Source organism: Grosmannia clavigera (genome assembly GCF_000143105.1).
Source record: "Grosmannia clavigera kw1407 unplaced genomic scaffold GCSC_144, whole genome shotgun sequence".
Taxonomy (NCBI): domain Eukaryota; kingdom Fungi; phylum Ascomycota; class Sordariomycetes; order Ophiostomatales; family Ophiostomataceae; genus Leptographium; species Leptographium clavigerum.
In genome coordinates this window covers 308,541-331,053 of record NW_014040797.1, presented here as the reverse complement: position 1 = coordinate 331,053, position 22,513 = coordinate 308,541, and the positions used below count along the sequence as shown (strand labels likewise).

Here is a 22,513-nt window from a genome sequence, read left to right as displayed (position 1 = left end):
ATTCATCGTGTTCACTTGCAAGTCGACCAAAAAAATATCATGACGGATACATGGCGACGTATTGCCTCTGAGCCTTTCCCGTACTGTTTAGCGTAGGAAGCGCTCTAAGCCGTGGCCAGACTCTTTATACCCTGTTGGAGGATTGTACTCGGTGCCGTCTTCCCCAATCGAGTTACACCGCCGCAAGGCCAGCGAATAGAACCGCGCTCGGTCCATGCTATCCAGCTCGAAGGATCGTGGGCCCTCTGTCCTACGAGCCTGACATATCTAGGGCTGAACTGAACGTTCGCTAATGAGCTCTGCTCGGGTGTGCATTTCTAGGGAGGAAGAGTGTAGACCTTCCCCCTTTTATGCTTTCATAGTCGGCCAATGCCAACCGCCTGCTTCCTTCCTGGTCTTGCTTCTGTTTCCTCCCCTCCATCCCTCCAGTTTATATGCCGTACACACTCCAGCCATGCCCATTTCCGCAACGGTTCCAGAATCACAGCCAGCAGCCTCCCGCTCTCGCGGCCGGGTGGCATGGCAGGCCCCAAAGGCGACCGACAGTCCAGCCGGCGGCAGCAGTGACGACAGCAAGACTGCCGTGTCCGCGGCTCCAGAACCGACGCCCTTTCGCCGTGGCCGGACATCTCGTCCCGAACTAGCTGTTGCGGAGCTGTTCCGGCGAGGTGACGACTTTAGCATTTGTGGCTTTACATCAGGATCCAGTGCGTTTCCGAACCAGTGCAGCATCGCTGTCGTGAATCGCTGTCGCGATAATCTTTTTCGCTCACTGACAACCCGGGCTAGATGATGAATTTACCTGTGGCGGCTCCAGTTCCGTCTGTGCTATAGGTGACAGCGTCTTTGGCTGCTGCACTACTACCGATGCGATAGATGATTGCTTATCGACCATGCCATTGTGTCGCCTCCACAGACGTCGACGATGACGCTGATTCCGACTCAATGACGCATACTTGGTAAGCTGCCTGTGTTTCGTCTTTCTATATTCCCCTACTCTGGCGGCTAACTCTTGCTCAAGCACTGGCACGAGCAAGTCGGAATGCATCACCTTGGTGCAAACATATACTGCGGACAACGTTTGGTTTACTCACTATAGCTGTGGGCCCGAAGACCTCACCATCACGCTCGTTGCCCAAGCAGCATCTTCGCAAGTCTCGTCCTCCTCGGGGACCGGTCTCACCCAGCTGGACCCCACAACACGACACAGCACCACCTCCAACATCTTTGGCACGGCCACCCACAGCAGCACCACATCTGCCACAGGTGCTCACTCGACGAACAAGGCCGGCGATAAATCTTCAAGCGGTCTCAGCCCAGGCGCCATTGGCGGCATCTCCGTCGGTGCGTTTGTGCTCTTGGTTGCCCTGCTGGCCATGATCTGGCGGATGACCAAGAAGCGCCAGATGTCGAACATGGCGGCAGCGTCGCAGTCAGATCCATTTGGAGGCAGCGGAGGCGACTCCGGACTCAAGGGCGGACCCATCGCCGGCGCCATGGCCATAGGAAAGACCGGTGGCGCCTACCGGCAGATTCAGCAGCAGCAACAGGACCAGATTTAGCAGCATCTCCTGGCCCACGACAACAGCGGTGCGGCTGGCGGCAACCCCATGTCGCATCCGCCGGCACCCGCATGGGGAATCCCCGGTGGCCCCAACAACAACTAACTACCCGATGCAGGACCAGCGAAGCTCCGCCTACGACGGCGCAGGCTATGGTCACGGCGGTGCACCACAGCTCTACGACCCCCAAGCCGCAGCTTCTGGTGCGGCTGTTCTTACCTTCAGGCCCTACTAGCTACATAATCCGCTGGCAGAGATGTGAGACTGCGCTATGTATGCAAGTAGGTAGCGTTCGGGGGCATTGTTTTGGGCAAGAGTTTACAGGTGATCTAAAAGTTAGGCTTTCTGTATAACATCAATAATAGAGTTCCTATACAACGTTAGTTTCTGCCTGCAGAGATGCTGATTAGTCAGCAGCCAACAACTCCGCGGAGATGAACCAGTCGAAGTGTGCGCTCTCAGACTCAATGCTTCGGTGTAGAGACCGGAGAAGGCGATCTGTCCGTCAAGTATAGCTGTCCCGATGATCCTGCTACTACCCTGCGCCACGGCTGCTACACCTTCTGCCACCATGTCTTCTCAGCTCTAGTCTCACCAAGTTTCCTCAGGACGATCTACAAGATCAGAGGCAAACGTGTACATCCAGCAAGCGCTGGCTCTGCAGTACAATGGCCTGCCGGTAGTTTCAGAAAGTTCAATTTCGCGGCTTTAACCAGACCCGGTGTGTCTGAACGAGGGTTCTTGGAACAATACCAAAGACGGGCCGCAGTCTTGCATTGAACCGTTTCACAAGCTTGTGCGCTTAACATTCTGCAGAGTCCAACTACAGCGAACAATGCCAAAGGTCGCATAACCACGACTCTGACAGGATCGCACTCTGCCAGTATATTCTATTCCAACCATCTTTCTTTTTTCCCTTGAGTAGTAGCCATGCAAATTTGTCGACAGCTTTTGTTTCTCCATTGTGTTTCGATGTCCCCATCATTCCTCTTACGAACCAGACCGAAACCCCGTTAAAATTTTCAAACAGAAGTACAATGGCTCCCATCTCCGAAAGCACACAACCAGGTGGGACGCTCGACACGGCCAGCAAATTTCTCTTCTGGTTTTTCCTCTGCGTGACGGTGGCCAGCGTCACAATCGCCATGGTCACTCTGCACCGTGGAAAGAAGCGCGAGCGGGTTCTGGCGAAGAGCGACATGGAGCAGGTGGTAGTGCAAGTCCCGCCGGTAAGTACACGAGAACGCAGATCTAGATCTTCTGTCCCTCGCACTAATTCGCCCCAACGAAGGCAGCAAAAAGTCGACTCGAGACCATCTAAGGCCAAGCCAACAGCAGCTTTTTTTTGTCGGCCTTTTAGCCTTTTCTTGCCTCTTCAAGTTCGGCATAACAAAAAAGAAAGAAAAGAAGAAAAGAAGAAGTCTTATAAAAAAAAAAAAAGAAAAAAAAAAGAAACAGAAGTCAGGAGTCGCGGGCTTTACAGATGATGTACTCCACACTGCAGCTGACGTGTATTTGAGCAACGAAATGAACGTGGAGACAACATGATGCAGCTACTGTACGCCGTACGTGCCAGCAGACTTCCGGTGCAGGCCCCCAGAAGTATGTCCTCCGCTAAAACTCTGCCGTGCACGAGACGGGCTGTTATTTCCTCGGCTTAATGTTTGCGGCGCCTTCCGCGGATTTACGGCGTCTCTTAGGCCATTTCGGCCTCTGGCGCTAGCTTATCTTTACGTCACAAACTCACGGTCCTTCTGGCTTTGGGCTCAAGTACATTTCTTAAAACGGTTCTGCTTTTCCCTTCCAAAAAGCCAGATATATCGAGGACTCGCTCTGAGCAAGGAGTCTGGGAGCATTGGGGCCGGCCGTTACCCAGATAATCAAATAAAAATCAAACAATCGTTCTGCGCTGTTGGTGCGAATGACTTCTTATTCTTCTCATGCAGAGGACACCTGCTTAAACTACCAAGCTCCTGCTTTGGCCCGGCCTTTCGCCCCGGTGATCTTGCGTGGAGATGGGGGCTCAGAAAATCAGGACAGTCATGGGCTCTTTAACGACGGGCTGCCGCTGGCCCAGCCACAGGAGAAGGGCGTGATGCCGCGATCGGGCGCGAGCACGGTCGAGTCGTCCAACGGGTTGCCGGACGTCGACGTCCGCTTTCCTGAGGGCGGGGTGCAGGCCTGGCTCGTCGTCCTGGGCTCCTTCTCGGCCATGTTCTCGGTGTACGGGCTGATCAACACGGCGGCCGTGTTCGAGTCCTGGTTTTCGACGCACCAGCTGGCCGACTACTCGGCCTCGGCGATCGGCTGGATCTTCAGCCTGTATCTCTTCTTCGTCTTCTTCGTCGGCATCCAGGTAGGCCCGCTCTTCGACCGATTTGGGCCGCGCCTGCTGGTGGCCACCGGCAGCCTGCTGAACGTGACCAGCATCATGCTGCTGGGCCTGTGCACCAAGTACTACCAGATCCTGCTGTGCTACTCCGTGCTGGGCGGTCTCGGCGGTGCGCTACTCAACACGCCCGCTTATGGCTGCATCGCCCACTTTTTCGACGCGCGGCGCGGCCTGGCCACCGGCATCGCCTCCCCACGTCGGGCGGTCTTGGCGGCATCGTCTTCCCCATCCTGCTGCAGCATCTATTGCCGCGGCTGGGCTTCGGCTGGAGCACCCGCATCCTCGGCTTCATCCTGCTGGCCCTCGCCGTGCCTGCGAACTTGTGGCTGCGCACGCGGCTGCCGCTGTCTGGAGACGGTGACGGTGGCGACACGGATGCCACTGAAGTCGACCTCGCCGTCTCTGATGCCGCCAGCACTGGTGGTCGTCGTCGTTCTCGTCGTCGTCCCCGCGTCCAGTCAGTCTGGCCCGATTTCACCATCTTCCGCGACAAGTGCTATGCCATCGCCACCGTCGGGGTCTTCTTCATGGAGTGGGGCATCTTCGTGCCCATCACATTTATCATCTCCTATGCCAGCGCCCACCACCAGGACGCCACCAAGGCCTACACCCTCCTATCCGTCCTCAACGCCGGTTCTGTGGTCGGTCGCTTTCTGCCCGGCCTGCTGGCCGACAAGCTGGGCCGCTTCAACGTGATCATCGTCACCATCGCACTCTCATCCATCACCGTGTTCGGCATCTGGATGCCGACCGGCGACTCTCGCCCGACGCTGCTCGCCTTTTGCGTGCTCTTCGGCTTTGCCAGCGGCAGCAACCTCGGCCTCATTGCCGTCTGTCTCGGCCAGTTGTGCGAGCCTAGCGAGTACGGTCGCTTCTTCTCGACCGCCATGATGGTCGCCAGCTTCGGCACTCTCAGCAGCGTCCCCATCGGCGGTGCCCTGCTCAGCAGCAGCCTCGGCGAGAATGGCTGGAGGGCCCTGATCGCCTTTTCTGGCGGTTCGTACGCTATTGCTCTGGTTTGTTATGGTGCTGCGCGCGTCATGGCTGTCGGCTGGGGCCTGAAGACCGTTTTTTAAGAGGGACTTATCCAGAGGCAAAAGTGGAATTAGGAGGGAAAGCGTAAGAAGGCATGAAGTACTCTGTAGAACCGTGTCACACTTTCCCGATCTGTACTGGAATGTTGGAACAGCCAATGACGGAACCGGAATTAATTACACGCTATGCCCCGCCAAATGGAGGCAAAAAATAAGAGTAAAATAGAATTGGACGGAGTAAAATGAAAAGTCTTGCAACACGCACCCATGCAGCACCTACGCGCACGCCACGACCTGAGCAAAGAGCACGATGGCCGAACTGACGGCAGCCCCGGTGCTGTCGACACCGGCAGAAAACCTGTTTGAGGCGGCCGAGCCGCTGCCCGACTTTGCGACGCTGCCCCGCCGAAGCGACGACGAGCTGCGGGAAGTCTACGAGATCAGCCGGACGGCACGCGAGATCCATGCGGCCAAGCGGCGGCGGATAGCCCTACAGTTTCCGGACACGATGCTGGGCGACGCGCCGCGGGTGGTTGGGCTGCTGGGCGGGGAGCTTGCGGCAGTGCAGCGTAGCGAAGACGAGCAAGACGAGAAAGAGGAAGCCAAAATCTACATCCTGGCCGACACGTCCTACAGTGCATGCTGCGTTGACGAGGTGGCAGCTGAGCACGCTGACGCTGACGTGGTGGTGCACTACGGGCGGTCGTGTCTGTCGCCGACGTCGCGGCTGCCGGTGATCTACGTCTTCACGCGCCATCCGCTGGATGAGGCGCAAGTGGTGGCCGCATTTGTGCGCGAGTTTCCGGATCCGGCAGACGCTCGTCCAGTCATCTTGATGGCCGACGTGACGTACCAGGATCACGTGCCGGCCGTGTACGCCGACCTGCAACGCCGGGGCTATGCACACGTGCTCTCGACAGCCGTGGTGCACAACCCAGTCGGCAGCCTGCCCAACCGGACGATGATTGATGCGGACGGCCAGACGGTGGCTGACGAGGCTGTCCAGCTGCAGGACTGCGCCGTCTTCCACGTCTCGGCGCCGCCGACGTCGCTCCTGCTCGCGCTCGCCGCCAAGGTGCAGGCCTTTTTCGTCTATCCGACCGAGATGGACGGGTTGTCGGACGTGCTCTCGCCGGCGACACGCGGCATGCTCGGGCGGCGGTACGCCAAGGTGCTCCGAATGGCGACGGCCGGCGTGATCGGCATCCTCGTCAACACACTCTCGGTCAGCAACTACCTCGCGGCCGTGGACACGCTGCGGCGGCGCATAGCTGCGGCCGGCAAGAAGAGCTACATGGTGGTGGTGGGCAAGCTTAACCCGGTCAAGCTGGCCAACTTTGCCGAGATTGACGGCTGGGTCGTCGTGGGCTGCTGGGAGAGCAGCTTGCTGGAGGACGACGCCGGCTTCTACCAGCCGGTCGTCACGCCCTTTGAGCTGGAGATGGCTCTGACGAGCGACGAGGAACGCGTCTGGGGGCTGAAGTGGTGGGGAGGCCTTGAGGGGCTCAGCAGCGTGCCGGAGGCGGAAAAGAAGGGCGAGGGCGAGGGCGAGGGCGAGGACGAGACAGAGAGAAAGGACGGCTCAGACGACGAGTCTGAGTCGGAAGTGCCCCAGTTCGATTTGCGCACCGGCCGACTAGTCACCACCAGCCGACCTATGCGCAAGTCGGCCAGGACACGGAAGAAGACGAACAAGACAGAAAGCAGTGCCGATACGGCCGTTCTGTCGGGGGCGCTGGCGCTCCGCGGAAAGGCTGAGCTGGCCACCATCAACGGCGTGGTCAGCCCGGGCGCTGAGTTTCTCCGGTCGCAGCGGACGTGGCAGGGCCTTGGAACCGACTACAACGACGAGGAGGAGGAGCCGAGTACGCTGATCGAGGAGGGCCGAAGCGGCATCGCACGGGGATATACCGTGGGCGAGGAAGCTTCGAGGACGTAGGAAGTTGGACAAAGAGAATTGAGCAGGCTGCTGGTGTATGAATGGCGTTAGGGTTAGAATGGCCATAAAGGTCAAGGTGGAATGCATTGGTGTTTGTAAGAGACAGAAACAGCAAGACACTTCGTGCTTGTCTGGAGGAAATGCACGTGACACTGCGCTTAGCCGAAATTCCAAGCGCCACAGCTGGAAGCACCGACGTGGCGTGTTCTTGCCAAAGACGACGAAAAGCTGGAAGACTCGACGACGAGAGCACCGATGGTGGACGGCAAAGCAGACAAGACAGCAGCGGCAGCCAGCAGCGGTGCAGCAGTGCGCGGGGCGTCGTTGTTGATCGTGCTGCAGATTGCGGCGCGGGCGGCCACGTTTGTCGCCAACCAGCTGCTGCTGCGATATCTGACAGCGCAGCTGCTGGGTGTCGCCACGCAGCTTGAGGTCTACTATCTCAGCGTCTTATTTTTTGCGCGGGAGAGCTTGCGGGTAGCGATCCAGCGGCAGGGTGGCAGAGGGGAGGAGAAAGAGAAAAAGGGCCAGCCTGGAGACGACAGACCGAAAGGACAACGGTCGACGACAGCAATGGCCTCCCAGAGCGCCGTCAATCTGGCCTATGTCTCGATCCTGCTCGGTGCTGCTGTGGCGCTGCTGCTCGGCTGGCTCTACCGCGCCAGCACGGCCAGCTCGGCCGTTGCCGACACGCCGTTTCTGGCGCCGGCGCTCTACCTCTACGGCGTGGCCGCCGTGCTGGAGCTGCTGTCGGAGCCGGCATTTGTGGTGTTGCAGCTGCGGCTGCGCTTTGGCGCCCGTGCAGCTGCCGAGTCCGTCGGCACGGCGCTGCGCTGTGTCGTGACGCTGGGCACGGCCGTGGTGGCGGCACGAGGCGGCGACATCGACGTCGGCGTGCTCCCGTTTGCGCTGGGCCAGCTGGCCTACGCATTGGGACTGCTGGCCGTGTATGGGTGGCAGGGTGCGTCGCTGGCCCGCCAGGACGGCTTCTCGCTGCTGCCACGCTGGCTGGAGAGAGGGAGAGGCGAGCGAGAGGAGACCAAGGAAACCAACGCGACCAGAGGGAGAAAACAGTCAAACACCGTCCTCTCCCTCTTTGACCGCTCGACACTTCGGCTCGCCTCCAGCATGACGGCCCAGAGCTTGGTCAAGCACGTGCTCACACAGGGCGACACCTTTCTCGTCAGCGTCCTGTCGACTCCCACGGCTCAGGGCGTCTATGCGCTGGCTAACAACTACGGTGGCCTGGCCGCACGGCTGCTCTTTCAGCCGGTCGAGGAGAGCAGCCGGAACTACTTCAGTCGCTTGTTGGCAGGGGACGAGAAAACGGACAAGAAAGAGAACGCTGCCTCTCCGACCCCTCCAAACATTCTCCAGGCCAGCCACGATCTCCAGACGCTGCTGCGCATCTACTCCCTCTTTTCCGTCGTCGTTACCGCCCTCGGCCCCACGGCCGCCGCGCCCTTTCTTGCTCTCGTCACCGGCCCTCGTTGGGCCGGCTCTGGTGCTGCCGCCACGCTGGCTGCCTACATGTGGTACCTGCCGCTGCTGGCGGCCAACGGCGTGGCCGAGGCGTTTGTCGCGTCCGTGGCTGCTGAGGCTGACGTGCATCGCCAGTCCGCCTGGATGGGTGTTTTCTCGCTCATATTTGCCGCTGCCGGCTTCGTGTGTTTGCGCGTGCTCGACGCCGGCGCTGCCGGACTCGTCGCCGCCAACGCCGTCAACATGGCCTGCCGCATCGTCTGGTGCGCCGTCTTTATTCGGCGCTATTTTGTCGCCCGTCACGTGACATTCTCGCTTACCAAAGCCTTTCTGCCGCGCCCAGGCACTGTTGCTGCTGGCGCTGTTGCCAGCATGGCTGTCCGCCGCCTTGTGCTGTCGCCGGCCGACGCTGTCGGCGCTGGCGCCATCACGCAGATCCTGCAGCTCGCCAGGATCGCCGCCGTGGGCCTGCCACTCGTCGTCGCAGTGTGAGTCGCGTGCTCGTCAGACCTGTTGCATGCATCGTTCCCAATTTCCCGTTCTCCCATTCTCGTCTTGTCCTACACTCTCTATGTACGAATTGCTAATCGTAGTCTGCAGGGCCTTATCTGAGCAACAGTTCCTCCGGGAATGCTACCGGTTTGTCCGTGGCAATCAGACGAAGTAGGGTCGAAACCCGGGAATTGTACAGTCATGACAGCCAATAATAACAACCAACATAGCACGTGACCTCTGCCTTAGTCAAACGTGATCTTGGTGCCCTTCTGGCTCATGTCGACGTCCTTGAAGAAGGCGCCGTACGTGCCGTGAGCCTTCTTCTTGACGGTCGTGCCGAACTTGAGCAGGTCGTCGGGCACCTCCTGGTTGGCGCCCCGGAGGATGTTGACCAGCGAGCCAGAATGTGCCTTGTCATGTTCGGTGAAGAAGGTGATGGCCCGGCCATCCTTGCCAGCACGGCCAGTGCGACCGATGCGGTGGACGTAGTCCTCGATGGTGAGGGGGAACTGTATGGTCAGACGAGGACGGACGAGAGAACAGAACTGACAAAAAAAAGACTCACCGTCACGTTAATCACCAGCTTCACTTCCGGAATGTCGAGACCACGCGCTGCTACATCGGTAGCTACCAACACTGGCGTCTGGCCCGTCTTGAAAGCTTCAAGACTGCGGGTCCGCTGCTCCTGGCGCAGGTCGCCATGAATGCTGCAGACCCGAACGCCTTGGCCCTGTAGAAAGTTCTCGACCCGGACGGCCTCTTTCTTGTAGAGACAGAAGACGAGGATGCGGTCGTTCCGGGCAGCACCGCGCTGTTCCTGCTTGATGATGGCCAGGACACGACGTTCCTTGGCATGCTGGTCCATGACCTCGACTGTCTGCGCGATGCGCGCGTTGGCCTGCAGCTCGGTGCTGCCGCCACCGGCACCGCCACCCTCGCCGTCCTCGCCGTCACCGCTGCCACGGGTCCGGCTGCCGACCGTGATCTTGACCGGATCAACCATGAAGCCCTGGGCGAGGCCACGGACACTGGTCGGCCACGTGGCCGTGAACATGAGCGTCTGACGCTGTGTCCGGTCAGGACACTGACCCAGGATCTGCCGGATGTCTTCCTCGAAACCCGTGTCCAACATCCGGTCGGCCTCGTCTAACACGGCAAAGCACACATGCGCCAACGAGACTGCCTCGTCTGCCAGAAAGTCCTTGAGTCGTCCCGGCGTCGCCACGATCACGTCCACTCCTCCGGCTTGTCGCAGCTGCACCCGCTGCTCGTCTTTGCTCGCACCGCCGTACAGACACACTGCCGTCAGGCCCACACGTGCTGCCAACGGCGCCAGCGCCGCGTGTGTCTGCATTGCCAGCTCTCGTGTCGGCGACACCACTACTGCCCGCGCCTGCGCCACGTTGCCCTTGCCGTCCCACTTGTTGTTCAGTTTCGACCGGTTCGGCAGTTTCTTCGCCTCCATCGCCTCCGGCCGCGCCGCTCGCAGCACCGCCTCCACGCATGGCAGCGCAAACGCCATCGTCTTGCCTGAACCCGTCTCTGCAATTCCCACCACGTCGCGACCCGATAGCGTAAACGGCCACGATGCCGACTGGATCGGTGTCGGCTTCTTGTACTCCGCAAACGGCTTCTGTCGCGTCAACTTCGTCGCCGGCAGCTGTCCAAACTCCAAAATCGGCCGCAGCTCGCCCTGCACTCCCGCGTCCTTCTTCGCCAGCGGGTCTGTCACTGCCACCTGCTCCTTCTTCATAAACGCCTGGATCTCGCTTTCCGGCAGTGCCGTCAGCCCTGCCGTCTGCTTGTACTGGAGCTTCGTGCCTGTCGTTCCTGTCGCCTCAGCATCTGCCTCAACTTCTTCTTCGGCCTCCTCGGCTGCTTCGGTGACAGCCTCGGTCGCCTCTTTGGCCTTCTTGTCCTTCTTTTCCTTCCGTTCCTTCTTTTCCGTCTTTTCCTTCTTCTCGCTCACGTCTTCGCCCTCGTCCTTCGTATCGTCCTTCTTCTCTTTCTTCTCCCTCTTCTTCTCCTTCTTCTTCTCCTTCTTCTCCTTTCTCTCCCGTCTCAGACTCTCCTTGACCGTTTCCTTCCGCACTTCGCCGTCCACCTCCACCTTTCTGGCTTTCTTGGCCGGCGTAGTCGCCACGCGACCGCCGTTCTCCTCTTCCGCGCGACTGTGCTTTCCGTTTGACATGGCTTCAGCTGTATATTTTGGCGAATAGAGTATATACAGAAGTTGGGATTATGTGCAACCACCCTGAAAAATGGGTTACAAGAAAAAAGGCGGGAAAAAATTCTGCCAATCTTATCAAGTTGATAAGACAAAAAAAAAGTTGGAAAAAAATAGAAAAGTGGGACGGTCACCTACGTACGGAGTACGGAGTAAAGACCGAGAATTCCTCGCTGAAGTTCAAGCAGTCGAAATCGATAGAGTTATGTGTAATCAAGCTGATCCCAGATTTTAAACGGCTCGCAGCGAAAGCGGAGTTGCTTGGAGGTACAAAGAACATAGGGGAAAGCTATGCGAACCGACAGCTCACACGAGTGCTGGAAGAACTGGCCGTGCTGTGATAACCCATTCCATCTTTGTGATGTAGTCTAGATAGCCCTGAGTGCTGTCGTGCAGATCATCCTGTGCCCAGACAGCCGACAGTAAGAGGTTCACACAGTTTGTAGACGGATCGTCTATTCCTTGGGGTTGATTGACGAGGTCGAGGATAGAGCGACGACTTTCTTCCGTCCTCGCCTCGCTGCCGATCATAAACAGGGAAAAGGGCGTTATGCGGACGCCCATTCTTTGGATATGCGAAGCCATAGAAAATACGTCGACCAGCAGCGAGTCCATCGTAACTGAGGGACCGGAAAGATACCTGCATGCTCTCTGGAAGTAAATCCAACAGGCGGACAGAAATAGGAACCTCTGCAGCGCCACGTTGACAGAGGGATCCGACCCGTCCATATCCACTGCATTGCGGCACGCTTTCTTGCTTTTGCTGAAGGCTTCCTCTAATTCTGTCTTCAGGAAGACGAGTTTCTGCTGGGCATCTCGATCGCCAGGCCGGGCTCGTATGGACCATTTTGGACGCATTCAATACTGCTGACAAGAGATGTATTTCTGCGTGAATGTCTTCGCCCAAATATTGGTTGACAACCTTAATGGGACACGCTGTCAGCGAATGGAGAAAATTAGGACTGCGTGGGGAGGGAGACCGCTTACAATGTCTGATGCTTGAGAGCAGCGGAATTTCAGTTGCTTCCCTTTAAACATCACCGATAACTGGTCGAGCAGATCCGCCGGACGGCGCCAATGGTCTATGCTAAACTGGGCCAGAACGTCGTGGTAGTGAACGTAGCGGAGGAGGATGAACGCATCGGCTATTTCGCCTGCATTCAAGGAGAGCACAGGCAATGGGTCTACAAATGCATGAACCAGTATTGTGCGCAGGTTGCAGATATACATGGCCCAGAAGACAGTGGCTTGATCGCCCAAAGCAATCTGTGAAATGGGTCAGCAAGATTCCGTAATCTGTGCCAGAGGCAGGATCTCTTGCCTCTGAGCGGCAAAGCAGCAGCCCGGCCGCCACGTGTTGCAAGACCTGAGACACAGTGAGAGTTGTCTTGGTGGTAGCGTGCTGAAGTGCCTGAAGGGCCAGGGTTTTGAAGTGAGAACATTCCTGCACGTTTCCGTAGCGCCGTACTGCCGAGAGGCAGAAAATAGAATACAAGAGGGCCCGAGACGAAGCAGAGTCATCCTTTAGAGACATGCGCAGAAGCAGGTCCCGAAACTTTGTGGGCTTGGCGTCAAGTTGTGGCAAAGACATGGATGCCTCGTGGTAGACTAAAGAGCCACATAAGGGCGCACCAATAGCAAGTTTACAAGCAATGCATGAGTGAACCGACGTACAGTAAGATATCCAGTTGGAGCCTTCTGCTTCACACTTTTATACATCCGCATAGAGCGAGCTTGGAATACTCAGCCGGATCGCCGGTCTGACTTGCGGAATGTTGTTGTATTGGTGCCCAAAGAGAACTGTTCGTTTGCCTGTCGAAGTGGGCACCATCAGAGGAAAGAAAGACTGGAAATTACGTCAGCACTTACCATCACCACTTCCAGCATGGGGCATTAGATAATGGTCCGCCACGTAGTCAGACAGCACGTTCACAAAGTAGAAGCGTTGATTCCCCTGTCCGGATGCCTGTCGTGACCGCAGAGACACGCCGCCGTGATCCTTCCCTCTCGGCACCACCATTGCCCTTCGAGATCGTCCGTCCGGCCATGACAGCTCGAATGCGGGTGCCCTGCGGCACTCTCGGCGAGACTTTTGGCAGTTCTGGCAGACGGGCAAGACTCCGTCACACTTAATCCTCCGCTCTGGGAGGGAAATCCAAATTCGAGTTCAAATCGGATACTTTTCCAACCCAACACGTAGTGCATGCATACCTTTGCAAATGAGACATCTGTGAGCGATACCAGCCTTTCTGGACTGTGAAGCCATTCCGGCAATTACAGCAGTCACGGTAATGCTTAACCTACAGCACACCGTTTCGGACAAGCTTACGGGAAGAGCTACTTGAGTCGTGTGAAATGAGATCTTGTCCAGAATCCCCCTTCTCCTGCTTGCTTCTTGCTTCCCTTTATGGTAGACGGGCAAGATTGGCCGAAGGATCCCGCTGACAAACCAATCCGTCCTTAGTAAGGAACGGCCGGGCTGTGGCGCATGCCCGATTTGGAAAACCTGCAACTTTGGCCGAGCCATCAAACGCTACGGACGAACGAATGCCATTGGCCAGATTTGGATGTCACAGCTTACATGTTTCTTTTGCTGAATGTAACGAGTTTCGATAAGAGCAACCCCTCATCTCAAAAGTGGTGTTTTTGTTTTGTTTCCCGTTGTCTATTTGTCAGCTCGGGGATAGCCTCTTTGTGCTTATCAAGAGAAGCTTGGGATGGTTCAAGGACGTGTATATAAGGGTGCAGACACCTCTCTTTAAGACACTGGATTTTCCATCACAGCCAAGCCAAGCAGCCAAAAAAATTAAGAACTGTCTTGCAGAGTTTCGAGTTCTGAATCGTGTTCACCTGTGAAGTTCAGGCCTTACCCAATCAACAAACATGCCTTCTTACGTCGTGGTCGGTGCTTCTCGTGGCCTGGGGGTATGTCTCAACATCCTGTCCGCCATTCAGCAGCCAGGGCGATTTACTTACCACCCCAACAGTATGGTTTCCTAAACGTGCTTTCTGCTGAAAAGGAAAACACCGTGATAGGCCTGGTGCGCAACGTCCCCGGAACCAAGGCCCAGGTGGCCACGGACTTCCCGGACAGGAAGAACATCCACATTGTGCAGGCCGATCTGAACGACAGGGCCACGCTGGTGGTCAGTATAGGACATACCCAAGCCGTGTTGACAAGCAGGACTGACTGTGCCAAAAGGCCGCCGTGGAGCAAGTGTCTGCCATCACTGGTGGCTCGGTCGACGTCCTCATTTCGAACGCTGCTGTGGGCAGCAGCAGATTCCTCCCCATTGGCGAAGAGTAAGCACGAAGCCCGGAAATATGCTTAGCACAAGTTCTGACCGGCTATCGCCTGAACATAGAGCGAATGATGACCCGGCCGCCTTTGATGCCAACATGGAGACCCAGTTCCGCACCAACGTCCTCGGAACCATCCATGCCGTCGCCCTCTTTGCGCCGCTGGTCCAGAAGAGCCAGCTAAAGAAGATTGCCGTGATCTCGTCTGCCATGGGCGACGTCGAGCTAGTGCTGAACGTCGGCATCTCCCAGGGGGCTCCCTATGCCATAAGCAAGGCCGCCGTGAACATGGCGGTGGCCAAGTTCCACAACGAGTACCGCGACCGCGGAGTCCTGGTTGTGGGCATCTCTCCTGGCGTTGTCGCTACTACCTTCGCCCAGGACGGAACCGAACAGGGCAAGGCAGATACGCAAAAGGCCATGGCAGTGATGGGAGCCAAGTTCATGGTGTACGACCCCAACTGGCCCGGTATTCCATTCACCGCAGACGAGGCGGCCACGAACGTCATCAAGGTCATTACCAAGGCGACCATCAAAGACAACGGTGGCCTGATGGTCTCGCAATACGGCGACAGAAACTGGTTGTAAGTGAGGGCCACTTGCATCGTAGTGAAAGGTGTCATTGAGTATGTCATATTCGTGTATCCTATTTACATATTACTATCGCCTGCCATATTTACTTCGAGTCAATCGACTCGGGAATGTTCAAAATTAACATGGGAAAATATCCAAATCGTTCATGGGAATTTCTGCCCCGTGCGCCTCATTATGCGTGTCAATATAAAAACGAAGACATGCAGTGTCTTCCAGCCATTATTCGTCCCGATCAGACTTTTTCATGGTCTTTTTCGAGATGGTTCACATCCACCTGGTTCTTGTAGTTGCTGAGGATGTCGGAGCTAATATCATGGGCGAAGACGTCGACTGTTGTTGACTTGAACTTACGGGCGCTCACACCAGACTCGAACAGCAGGTCCAATTCGGCAAATGAGCGGCCCATGGGCTCAGGCACGCGGAAGTAGCTGTAGATGATACAGAGGAAGCAGATGCCGCCCCAAAAAAAGCCTGCGTAGTTGCTCCAGTTCCACGCACCGGGGTTGAGCATGTAAGGGTTAAGGACGCTGGCAACGATGCCGACAATGATGCTAAAGGTGTTAGTAGGCAGGAAAAGAGAAAGAGGGGACAAAGAGGCTCGAGCAGAACTTACTAAAGAGCGCGGCCCAAGACGACCGTCTTGATCTGCAGACGCCGCGTGGAGATCTCGGCAACCAGGGAGTAACAGACGGTGCCGACAGACAGCTGGTAACAGAGGGCCCAGACGAGCATGATGCTGCCGGTGGCCAGAGAGGCCTGGTCTTTGTGGGAATCGGGGACTAAGCCGAGAAAGCCCATGAGCAACAGCATGACGCAGAGCAGGCAGAGGCCGCCGACATAGAGGGTGCGGCGGCCGATGCCGCGGGCCATGAGGAACCAGGCGCCGATGACGCCGACAATGTTGAAGGCGTACTGGCCAAGGGCGAAACCGTAGGAGCTATGGGTGCTGAGGCCGGCCTGCTCGAGGAAGTAGGTCGAGTAGTTGCTGAAGGAGTTGCCGCTGAGGTTCTGGATGGCCCAGACCATGCAGACGATCTCGGTGCGGCGCAGATTGGTACCGCGGAAGCAGTCGAGGTAGCTGGCGCCCTTGGTGGCGTTGGCCTCGAGCGCGGTGGTGTGGACCATCATGGCAATGGTCTCGTCGGGATCAAAGGCCTTGCTGCCATCGGGGGCGTGGCTGTCGAGCAGGCGGCGGCTCGTGAGGCGCAGCAGCGAGCGCTTGGCATCGTCAATGCGGCCACGGCGAACAAGCCACCAGGGCGACTCAGGCGCAAAGGCGATGCCGATAATTAGCGGCACAGGCCAGATCCACTGCAGGGCGTAAGGAATCCGGTAGGCCCATTGGTCGTCGCGGTTGAGCATGCCCATGATGACGCCGATGCCAATCAGCTGGCCGATGCCCCAGCAGGCGTTGACGTACGTCGTCAGATGGCCGCGCAGAGCGACCGGACACACCTCGGAGGCGTATGTGACCGTCAGCGTCTGGAAAACACCCCATGGGATGCCACACAGGATCTCGGCTGCCAGCAGTGCGCCCGTGCTCTGGGCCGTGAAGAAGATGGCGATGAAGCCCGTCACCGCCATCAGACAGCCGATCACGGTGTAGCGGTAGCCCAGCCGCTCTGAGATCCAGCCGTTGAGCAGCAGCCCGATCAACTCGCCACAGTTGGCCCCGTTGCTGAGTCCGCTCTGCCATGCTGCCGACACCTGGTACTCGCCGCTCGGCAGCTGCTGCCCGTACTTGCGGTTGAACTGGGAAAAGCCGTAGAAGTTGTTGATCAGACACACGTCGTAGCCCTCCATCACAATGCAGGTGCTGATGAGCACGCTCCACGCAATCGCCTTTGGATACATCCGAACGCCCTCCATCAGCGTCATTTGTTGTTCCTTTTCTGCTGCAGATTTGGCAAAGCCGATCACGGCGTTGGCCGTTTTGGCCCGCTCCATCGCCTCGTCGGTCTCGGTCATGGCCGCCGGGCCCTGTTCGTTGACCGTGCCGTGGGATTTCTCCACGGTGGCACCAATGTCGGATCCTGAGGATCCGTCATCAATCATGTGTACATGCATGGTGGGCAAACAGGATATAAAGAGTGCCGAGATAGGGGCAGAAGATCGGAGAGGGAGATGAGGCGAGAAGAAGATGAAGAAAGGGACGAAACAAAAGAAGGGATAAGGTCGAGAAATGCCAGTTAAGTACAAAAAACGCACCGCTCCGTCCCAAAAGGAAAGAGAACCAGGGGGGAGAGGGCAGACTGGGAGGGATGAGCCGGCGGTGACCAGATAATCAGATAGACGTCTTGGCACAGAAGGTGGATGGTTATCGAGACGGGAGCAGTTGTCTTGGGCTGTCCCGTTATGCGCCGGTATGCTTATGGTCTGGCTTCTTCTTGCGTACGACGTATGTCTGAGTTTGTTTCTGGAGGGTGGCCGTCTCCATTTTTCCTGGTATTTATCTTGTGGGGAGAAGACCAGGAGGAAGGAGCTAGTTGACATGGCTCATGGAGAAAAGTCACCATTGGAAGGCACGTTCTGATTGGCCAATCGGCTCAACGAAAATCTTAGTTTAGTTCAACAATCCACGATCCACCGACCTGTAATTACAGATTGCGAACAATGGCCCCAATACGAGCCAGGGCAGCTTTGTGATTCTGCTTTCGGAGGCACCATTCCCGATTTGACACCACCTGCCACGCTGCGAGCGGGGAAGCAGCTGCACTTGCCGTCCATCGAGAGACGGTGTTCATTCGTGGAATCTCACTCTTCTCTTCTCGCGCCTCTCCCAACCGAGCTGTTGGAAGAGGGGGTTTCGTCGACGATCACCCCGAAGAAGTATCTACCGTGTTAGTAGCCGGCTTTCGCTTCATTCTACGTCTGAACGGCTACGCCGATTTTCACTCTGTTTGTGTCCGCTGGTTGATGCTTGATCCGCCAATCTGTAGTCGGACCAGGGGAGGGTCTGTGACACACCGCCATCGGCTTCGAAGACCTCACTGCAGCCTCGTTCGATGACATCTCCCGAGCTAAACTCCCGGCCGGAGCCAGATAACACAGCATCGTTTGGCTGGTAAGCTTCTCCTGCCATTTTTGCGTATTTCAGCTTCGAACAGGCCCTCCTCCCATCTGACCAAAACTACAGTCAGAATTGCCGAGACCAGCATCTAAAGTGCACGTTCACGTGATTCCCCGAGTACAACGTCCGTCCTGGCTGACACCAGACAAAGGCGACCGAAAAACGCCCGTGTGCAGTCGCTGTTTGGTAAGCGGAAAAGAATGCCATCGAGGCTACAGATTCCGAGTCAAGTCAGGTATAGCCCTTTGCCAGCTCCGTGCGAATTAGATAGAGGCATGTCGTGCTGACCGGAGTCCCGACTTCATGATTTTTGCCGTCTTTTTTTTCACATGTGCAGGCCCCTTCACCCGGACACAACAATGGGTCAAAACGCCCGCTACGCGTAAGTACCCTTAGCAAGCGGAGCTGGCATGCATGCTAGACGGAGCGCAAGCTGACACGTTACCCACTTTTGCCACTTCAGTTCAATTTGTCGATGGTGCGACAGCCGATGATGACTTTCCAGACGACGACGGCTTCCCAGATGCGTCGTCGTGGCAGCCAATTCGCAGCGATCGGCCTCCCAATGGGCCACACGCACAAGCATCAGCGCTGCAATCTGCGCAGAATAACGTCTCACAGGTGCCGGTATGGTCCACGTTGTCGCCGGACTCGACTGGGTCGACGCGGACCGACCAATCAACCCAGGCAGCAGCATACGACGCACCAGACAACCCGTTGCGGCTAGGCTTTGCTCCGGCACTGAACCAGGTGGCCCAACTGCGCTCCCAGTCGCCCTCAGACCGGTTCATCGTCCACGACGAGATGGGGCCGGGCAGTACCTTTGACCTGCACGAGGCCATCAATGCCGTTCAGTCGGTCCAATCGCGCATCTATCTGGAGAAGTCTGCCTTCCCGCTCCAGGACAAACAGGAGGCTTTGCTTCTTCGTCATTTTGTGCAAAATCAAGCCGGATGGGCAAGTTTTCGTGTCTCCACCAAGCTCGTAACGGTGTTTTGCACTAAGAAACAGCACTAACCGGGGTTAATGCAAGCTACACAGCTCGACATTTGCGATCCTGCCCGACACTTTGCTACCACAGTGCCTCTGCGAGCCGGCACCTGTACGGTCCTGCTCAATGCCACGCTCGCCTTAGCTGCCAAACACCTGGCACATATCAGCGACTTTGACCGCTATGCGTCCGACCGGTATCACCGCGAATGCCTCAGCGTGCTGATTCCGTTGATGAGCCACGAAGTCACGGCCGCGGACGAGAATCTGTTTGCCGCGACCATTATTCTACGCATCTGGGAGGAGATGGAAGGTACGTAGCCCGTATCCTGGTGGGCGGCCGGTAAGACGTAGAGTCCTGATTTTGAGGCGGTAGTAAAACACACTGGAGTCGACTCGCACAGTTACATCCTCGGCATACATGCCTTTGTCCACGGCAACGGCCATAATCTACGACCGAAAACGCTGGGTGCTGCCAGCTTCTGGGCTGGTCTGCGCCAGGAGATATACACAGCCACAATGAACCAGCAGCCGGTGAAGGCCCCCCTAGTCTCGTCGTTGGTGGATGGGTCCCGCGAGCTTGGACCGGCCGACGATGAGGACTGGGCCAACCGGGCTGTTGTCCACTGCGTCGACGTCCTCAACTTCTGCTTCGGGGAAGAGCCGCCGCGGCAAACGTGGGATGGCCTGTACGCTTGGAACGAGCGATGGACAGCGTCACTCCCGCCATCTTACACACCAACGCTGGACAAAGAGAACAGACCGGGGGAAGCATTTCCCGAGATTTGGTACCACGATACCTGGCAAGGTTGGTGCACAAGAGGACGACTGTGCCGGCCGGGACTGCAAAGGCTAACACGTGCACAGTCACCGGAGTGCAGCACCATATTCTTGCCACGTTGTTCCTCGTCAGCTTCGACCCCAGTTTTCCCCGTATTGGTGGCCGCCGCAGAGAGGCAGCCAAGCGAATGGATGTGAGTATAGTCCTTGGGATGAAGAAGGAGGAATGTAAAATGGGAAGAGGAGCTGACCAAATAGGAACGGATATGTGCCTTGGTGCGAAGAATTTGTGGAATTGGGCTCTGCAATCAGTGGTCACCACCCAGTATGTTTACGGCCTGTATGGCCATTTCGGCCTGTAAGTTATTTTGAAGAGCCCCACTTTTCCGTGTATTGGCTGAAGATGACGAACACGAAGCTGACGTGCGGTATGCTTGTCTCAAGTTGGGGACCGATTTCGCGAGCGGCCAGATCAGGAGGCCATTTTGGATCTTCTCCGCCGAACAGAAAGCGACCATGGGCGACCAACGGAATCGGTGCAGACTCAGATGATGCGCGCGTGGGACTGGGAGGGTGTGGAGTAAGCTGTCAAGGGAGCGGCAAATGGGTCAGCTGGGGATTAGGTTTAGGACGGGGTAGACTAATAATATATAGATGTGAGCTACTCATAGATGCGGGGGAAGAAGGCAGGGGCAATAATACCCGTTTGGGCAAAACGAAAAGATGGGGGCGTTGGTGAACCGACGGGGAGTTGTCTGGCGATTTTTTCAGTCTTCGTATGTGTGGGAATGAAGGATGATATTTGTCGCTGAGCCTAGCCGGCCGGACTCCTTTTTCCGTCTGTAAGAGGATAGATTTTCCGCTAGCGCTCGGGGAAAATGCCCAAATATAGAGCGTGCGCCAAGGATGGATAAAATCGCCGATTTTGCCAGGCTCGCTTGCGCTACTGGCGTGGCAGGCTCCACTTTTGGGAGCACATCGCCAAAGCGTCCGAGGCCTCGTTTCGGGACGGGAAGCCAGGCTGACCATTCAAGTAATACGCTTTTTGATCGGCGGCTTATTTTAGCAATGGGGCTCTGCCCACTTTTCGTGTTGTTGGAAGAGGCACTGCTGCTTTAGGAAATTCCTGACGTCCTCTGCTGCCGGCCGGCCTTTGCTTCAGCATATGCTCAACGGCAGAGATGGCAGGTTTTTCCACGCGGACGAGCGGGCTGTGGGATATTTAACGAACATGTTCTCATACTTTCGTGTTCTCATACTCCTTTCCTTGTCCTCCTCATCTTCCTAGCCAACGCACTTCCCACCGTCTTTGCCTCTTCTCATCACCTCACAAGACCAAAAGTAGCACCATGTCCCCCTCTGCACTCTTCGACGACGAGGTCGCGGTCCGGTCGGACAAGACCGAGGCCGTGCGGTCGGGCAAGGCACTCGAGGACCTGTCGGACGCCATTGACAAGGTCAATGTGCTCAAGGGCCGGCAGACGGCCGACGAGGCGGTGGTGTACACGGAGAAGTCACAGTTCGACCAGGAAAAGGACAAGACGCAGTTCCGGCAGTACGACGACGCGTGCGAGCGGGTCAAGACATTCTACCGCGAGCAGCACGAGAAGCAGACGGTGGCCTACAACCTGCAGGCACGAGCCCAGTTCCACTCACTGAGCCGGCAGCGAGCCGAGATGACGGTCTGGGAGGCGATCGAGAAGCTCAACACGCTGATCGACGAATCGGACCCGGACACGGAGCTGAGCCAGATTCAGCATCTGCTGCAGAGCGCCGAGGCGATCCGCCGTGACGGCAAGCCGCGCTGGATGCAGCTGACCGGCCTGATCCACGACCTCGGCAAGCTGCTGTACTTTTATGGTGCCCAGGGCCAGTGGGACGTCGTGGGCGACACCTTTCCCGTCGGCCTCGCCTTTGATCGTCGCATCATCTATCCCGACAGCTTTACCGGCAACCCGGACCGCGACCATCCCATCTACGGCTCCACCCTGGGCATCTACTCGGCCGGCTGCGGTCTCGACAACGTCATGCTCTCCTGGGGCCATGATGAGTACCTCTACCACGTCATCAAGGACCAGAGCCTGCTGCCACCCGAGAGTCTCGCCATGATCCGCTACCACTCCTTCTACCCGTGGCACAGCGCCGGCGCCTACCGCGAGCTCATGGCCGACAAGGACCACGCCATGCTCGAGGCCGTCAAGGCCTTCAACCCCTATGATCTCTACAGCAAGAGCGACGAGGTGCCTAGCGTCGACCTTCTCAAGGTAAGTCTGGCCGGATTCGGTCTTGGGCGCGTCAGACTGTCGGCCGTCTGCTAACAAGCACAGCCGTACTACCTCGAACTCATCGACGAGTTCTTCCCGCAAAAAGTGATCAAGTGGTAGACATGGACGGAGAGGGTGACAGGGATCGGCCTGTTCGGACGACATTTCATGACTTTCAAATTGCGAAAAAGCCTACTATCAGGCACTGCTCTACCCTTTCAACGGGACTTGATATTTAACAACTAAATAAATTAACTTCGAATCTAAAAATGGCACATTGAGCCCAACTTGTTGTCCATCCTGAAGTGAAGATTACCCAAGACTCCAACACATTTTAGAGGCAGATTAGGAAGACGTCTGTCCCATATTGTACAGCAGCAACAG

General features: G+C 57.1%; 9 protein-coding genes across 9 annotated transcripts; 6 read left to right on the top strand and 3 right to left on the bottom strand.

Annotated features, from left to right (window-relative positions):
* Positions 1-454: 454 nt before the first annotated feature.
* On the top strand, positions 455-1,562 carry CMQ_2875 (uncharacterized protein; the record flags this gene model as incomplete). Its single annotated transcript, XM_014316953.1, has 3 exons — positions 455-707; positions 917-959; positions 1,100-1,562. The coding sequence occupies 3 exons, from the start codon at positions 455-457 to the stop codon at positions 1,560-1,562; spliced, it is 759 nt and encodes a 252-aa protein (XP_014172428.1).
* Positions 1,563-2,599: 1,037 nt separating this feature from the next.
* CMQ_2739 (major facilitator superfamily transporter monocarboxylate) lies at positions 2,600-5,030 on the top strand (the record flags this gene model as incomplete). The annotated part of the gene is made up of 3 exons (XM_014316817.1): positions 2,600-2,791; positions 3,640-4,172; positions 4,226-5,030. 3 exons carry the CDS (start codon positions 2,600-2,602, stop codon positions 5,028-5,030), a joined length of 1,530 nt encoding a protein of 509 aa, XP_014172292.1.
* A 268-nt stretch (positions 5,031-5,298) lies between these two features.
* On the top strand, positions 5,299-8,901 carry CMQ_2621 (diphthamide biosynthesis protein; the record flags this gene model as incomplete). Its single annotated transcript, XM_014316699.1, has 2 exons — positions 5,299-6,900; positions 7,090-8,901. 2 exons carry the CDS (start codon positions 5,299-5,301, stop codon positions 8,899-8,901), a joined length of 3,414 nt encoding a protein of 1,137 aa, XP_014172174.1.
* Positions 8,902-9,146: 245 nt separating this feature from the next.
* CMQ_3247 (ATP-dependent RNA helicase dbp3) lies at positions 9,147-11,095 on the bottom strand (the record flags this gene model as incomplete). The annotated part of the gene is made up of 4 exons (XM_014317325.1): positions 9,147-9,413; positions 9,470-9,781; positions 9,884-10,806; positions 10,972-11,095. The coding sequence occupies 4 exons, from the start codon at positions 11,093-11,095 to the stop codon at positions 9,147-9,149; spliced, it is 1,626 nt and encodes a 541-aa protein (XP_014172800.1).
* Positions 11,096-11,437: 342 nt separating this feature from the next.
* Positions 11,438-13,151, bottom strand: CMQ_2920 (uncharacterized protein; the record flags this gene model as incomplete). Its single annotated transcript, XM_014316998.1, has 4 exons — positions 11,438-11,935; positions 12,119-12,397; positions 12,498-12,739; positions 13,001-13,151. 4 exons carry the CDS (start codon positions 13,149-13,151, stop codon positions 11,438-11,440), a joined length of 1,170 nt encoding a protein of 389 aa, XP_014172473.1.
* An 863-nt stretch (positions 13,152-14,014) lies between these two features.
* Positions 14,015-15,019, top strand: CMQ_2515 (short chain dehydrogenase reductase; the record flags this gene model as incomplete). The annotated part of the gene is made up of 4 exons (XM_014316593.1): positions 14,015-14,056; positions 14,119-14,277; positions 14,334-14,434; positions 14,497-15,019. 4 exons carry the CDS (start codon positions 14,015-14,017, stop codon positions 15,017-15,019), a joined length of 825 nt encoding a protein of 274 aa, XP_014172068.1.
* Positions 15,020-15,257: 238 nt separating this feature from the next.
* Positions 15,258-17,092, bottom strand: CMQ_3006 (major facilitator superfamily transporter alpha-glucoside; the record flags this gene model as incomplete). Its single annotated transcript, XM_014317084.1, has 2 exons — positions 15,258-15,576; positions 15,639-17,092. The coding sequence occupies 2 exons, from the start codon at positions 17,090-17,092 to the stop codon at positions 15,258-15,260; spliced, it is 1,773 nt and encodes a 590-aa protein (XP_014172559.1).
* A 938-nt stretch (positions 17,093-18,030) lies between these two features.
* On the top strand, positions 18,031-20,449 carry CMQ_3164 (ARCA-like protein; the record flags this gene model as incomplete). The annotated part of the gene is made up of 8 exons (XM_014317242.1): positions 18,031-18,089; positions 18,247-18,281; positions 18,433-18,477; positions 18,559-19,056; positions 19,129-19,398; positions 19,462-19,893; positions 19,953-20,059; positions 20,408-20,449. 8 exons carry the CDS (start codon positions 18,031-18,033, stop codon positions 20,447-20,449), a joined length of 1,488 nt encoding a protein of 495 aa, XP_014172717.1.
* Positions 20,450-21,214: 765 nt separating this feature from the next.
* CMQ_2745 (inositol oxygenase) lies at positions 21,215-22,249 on the top strand (the record flags this gene model as incomplete). Its single annotated transcript, XM_014316823.1, has 2 exons — positions 21,215-22,129; positions 22,193-22,249. 2 exons carry the CDS (start codon positions 21,215-21,217, stop codon positions 22,247-22,249), a joined length of 972 nt encoding a protein of 323 aa, XP_014172298.1.
* Positions 22,250-22,513: the final 264 nt, after the last annotated feature.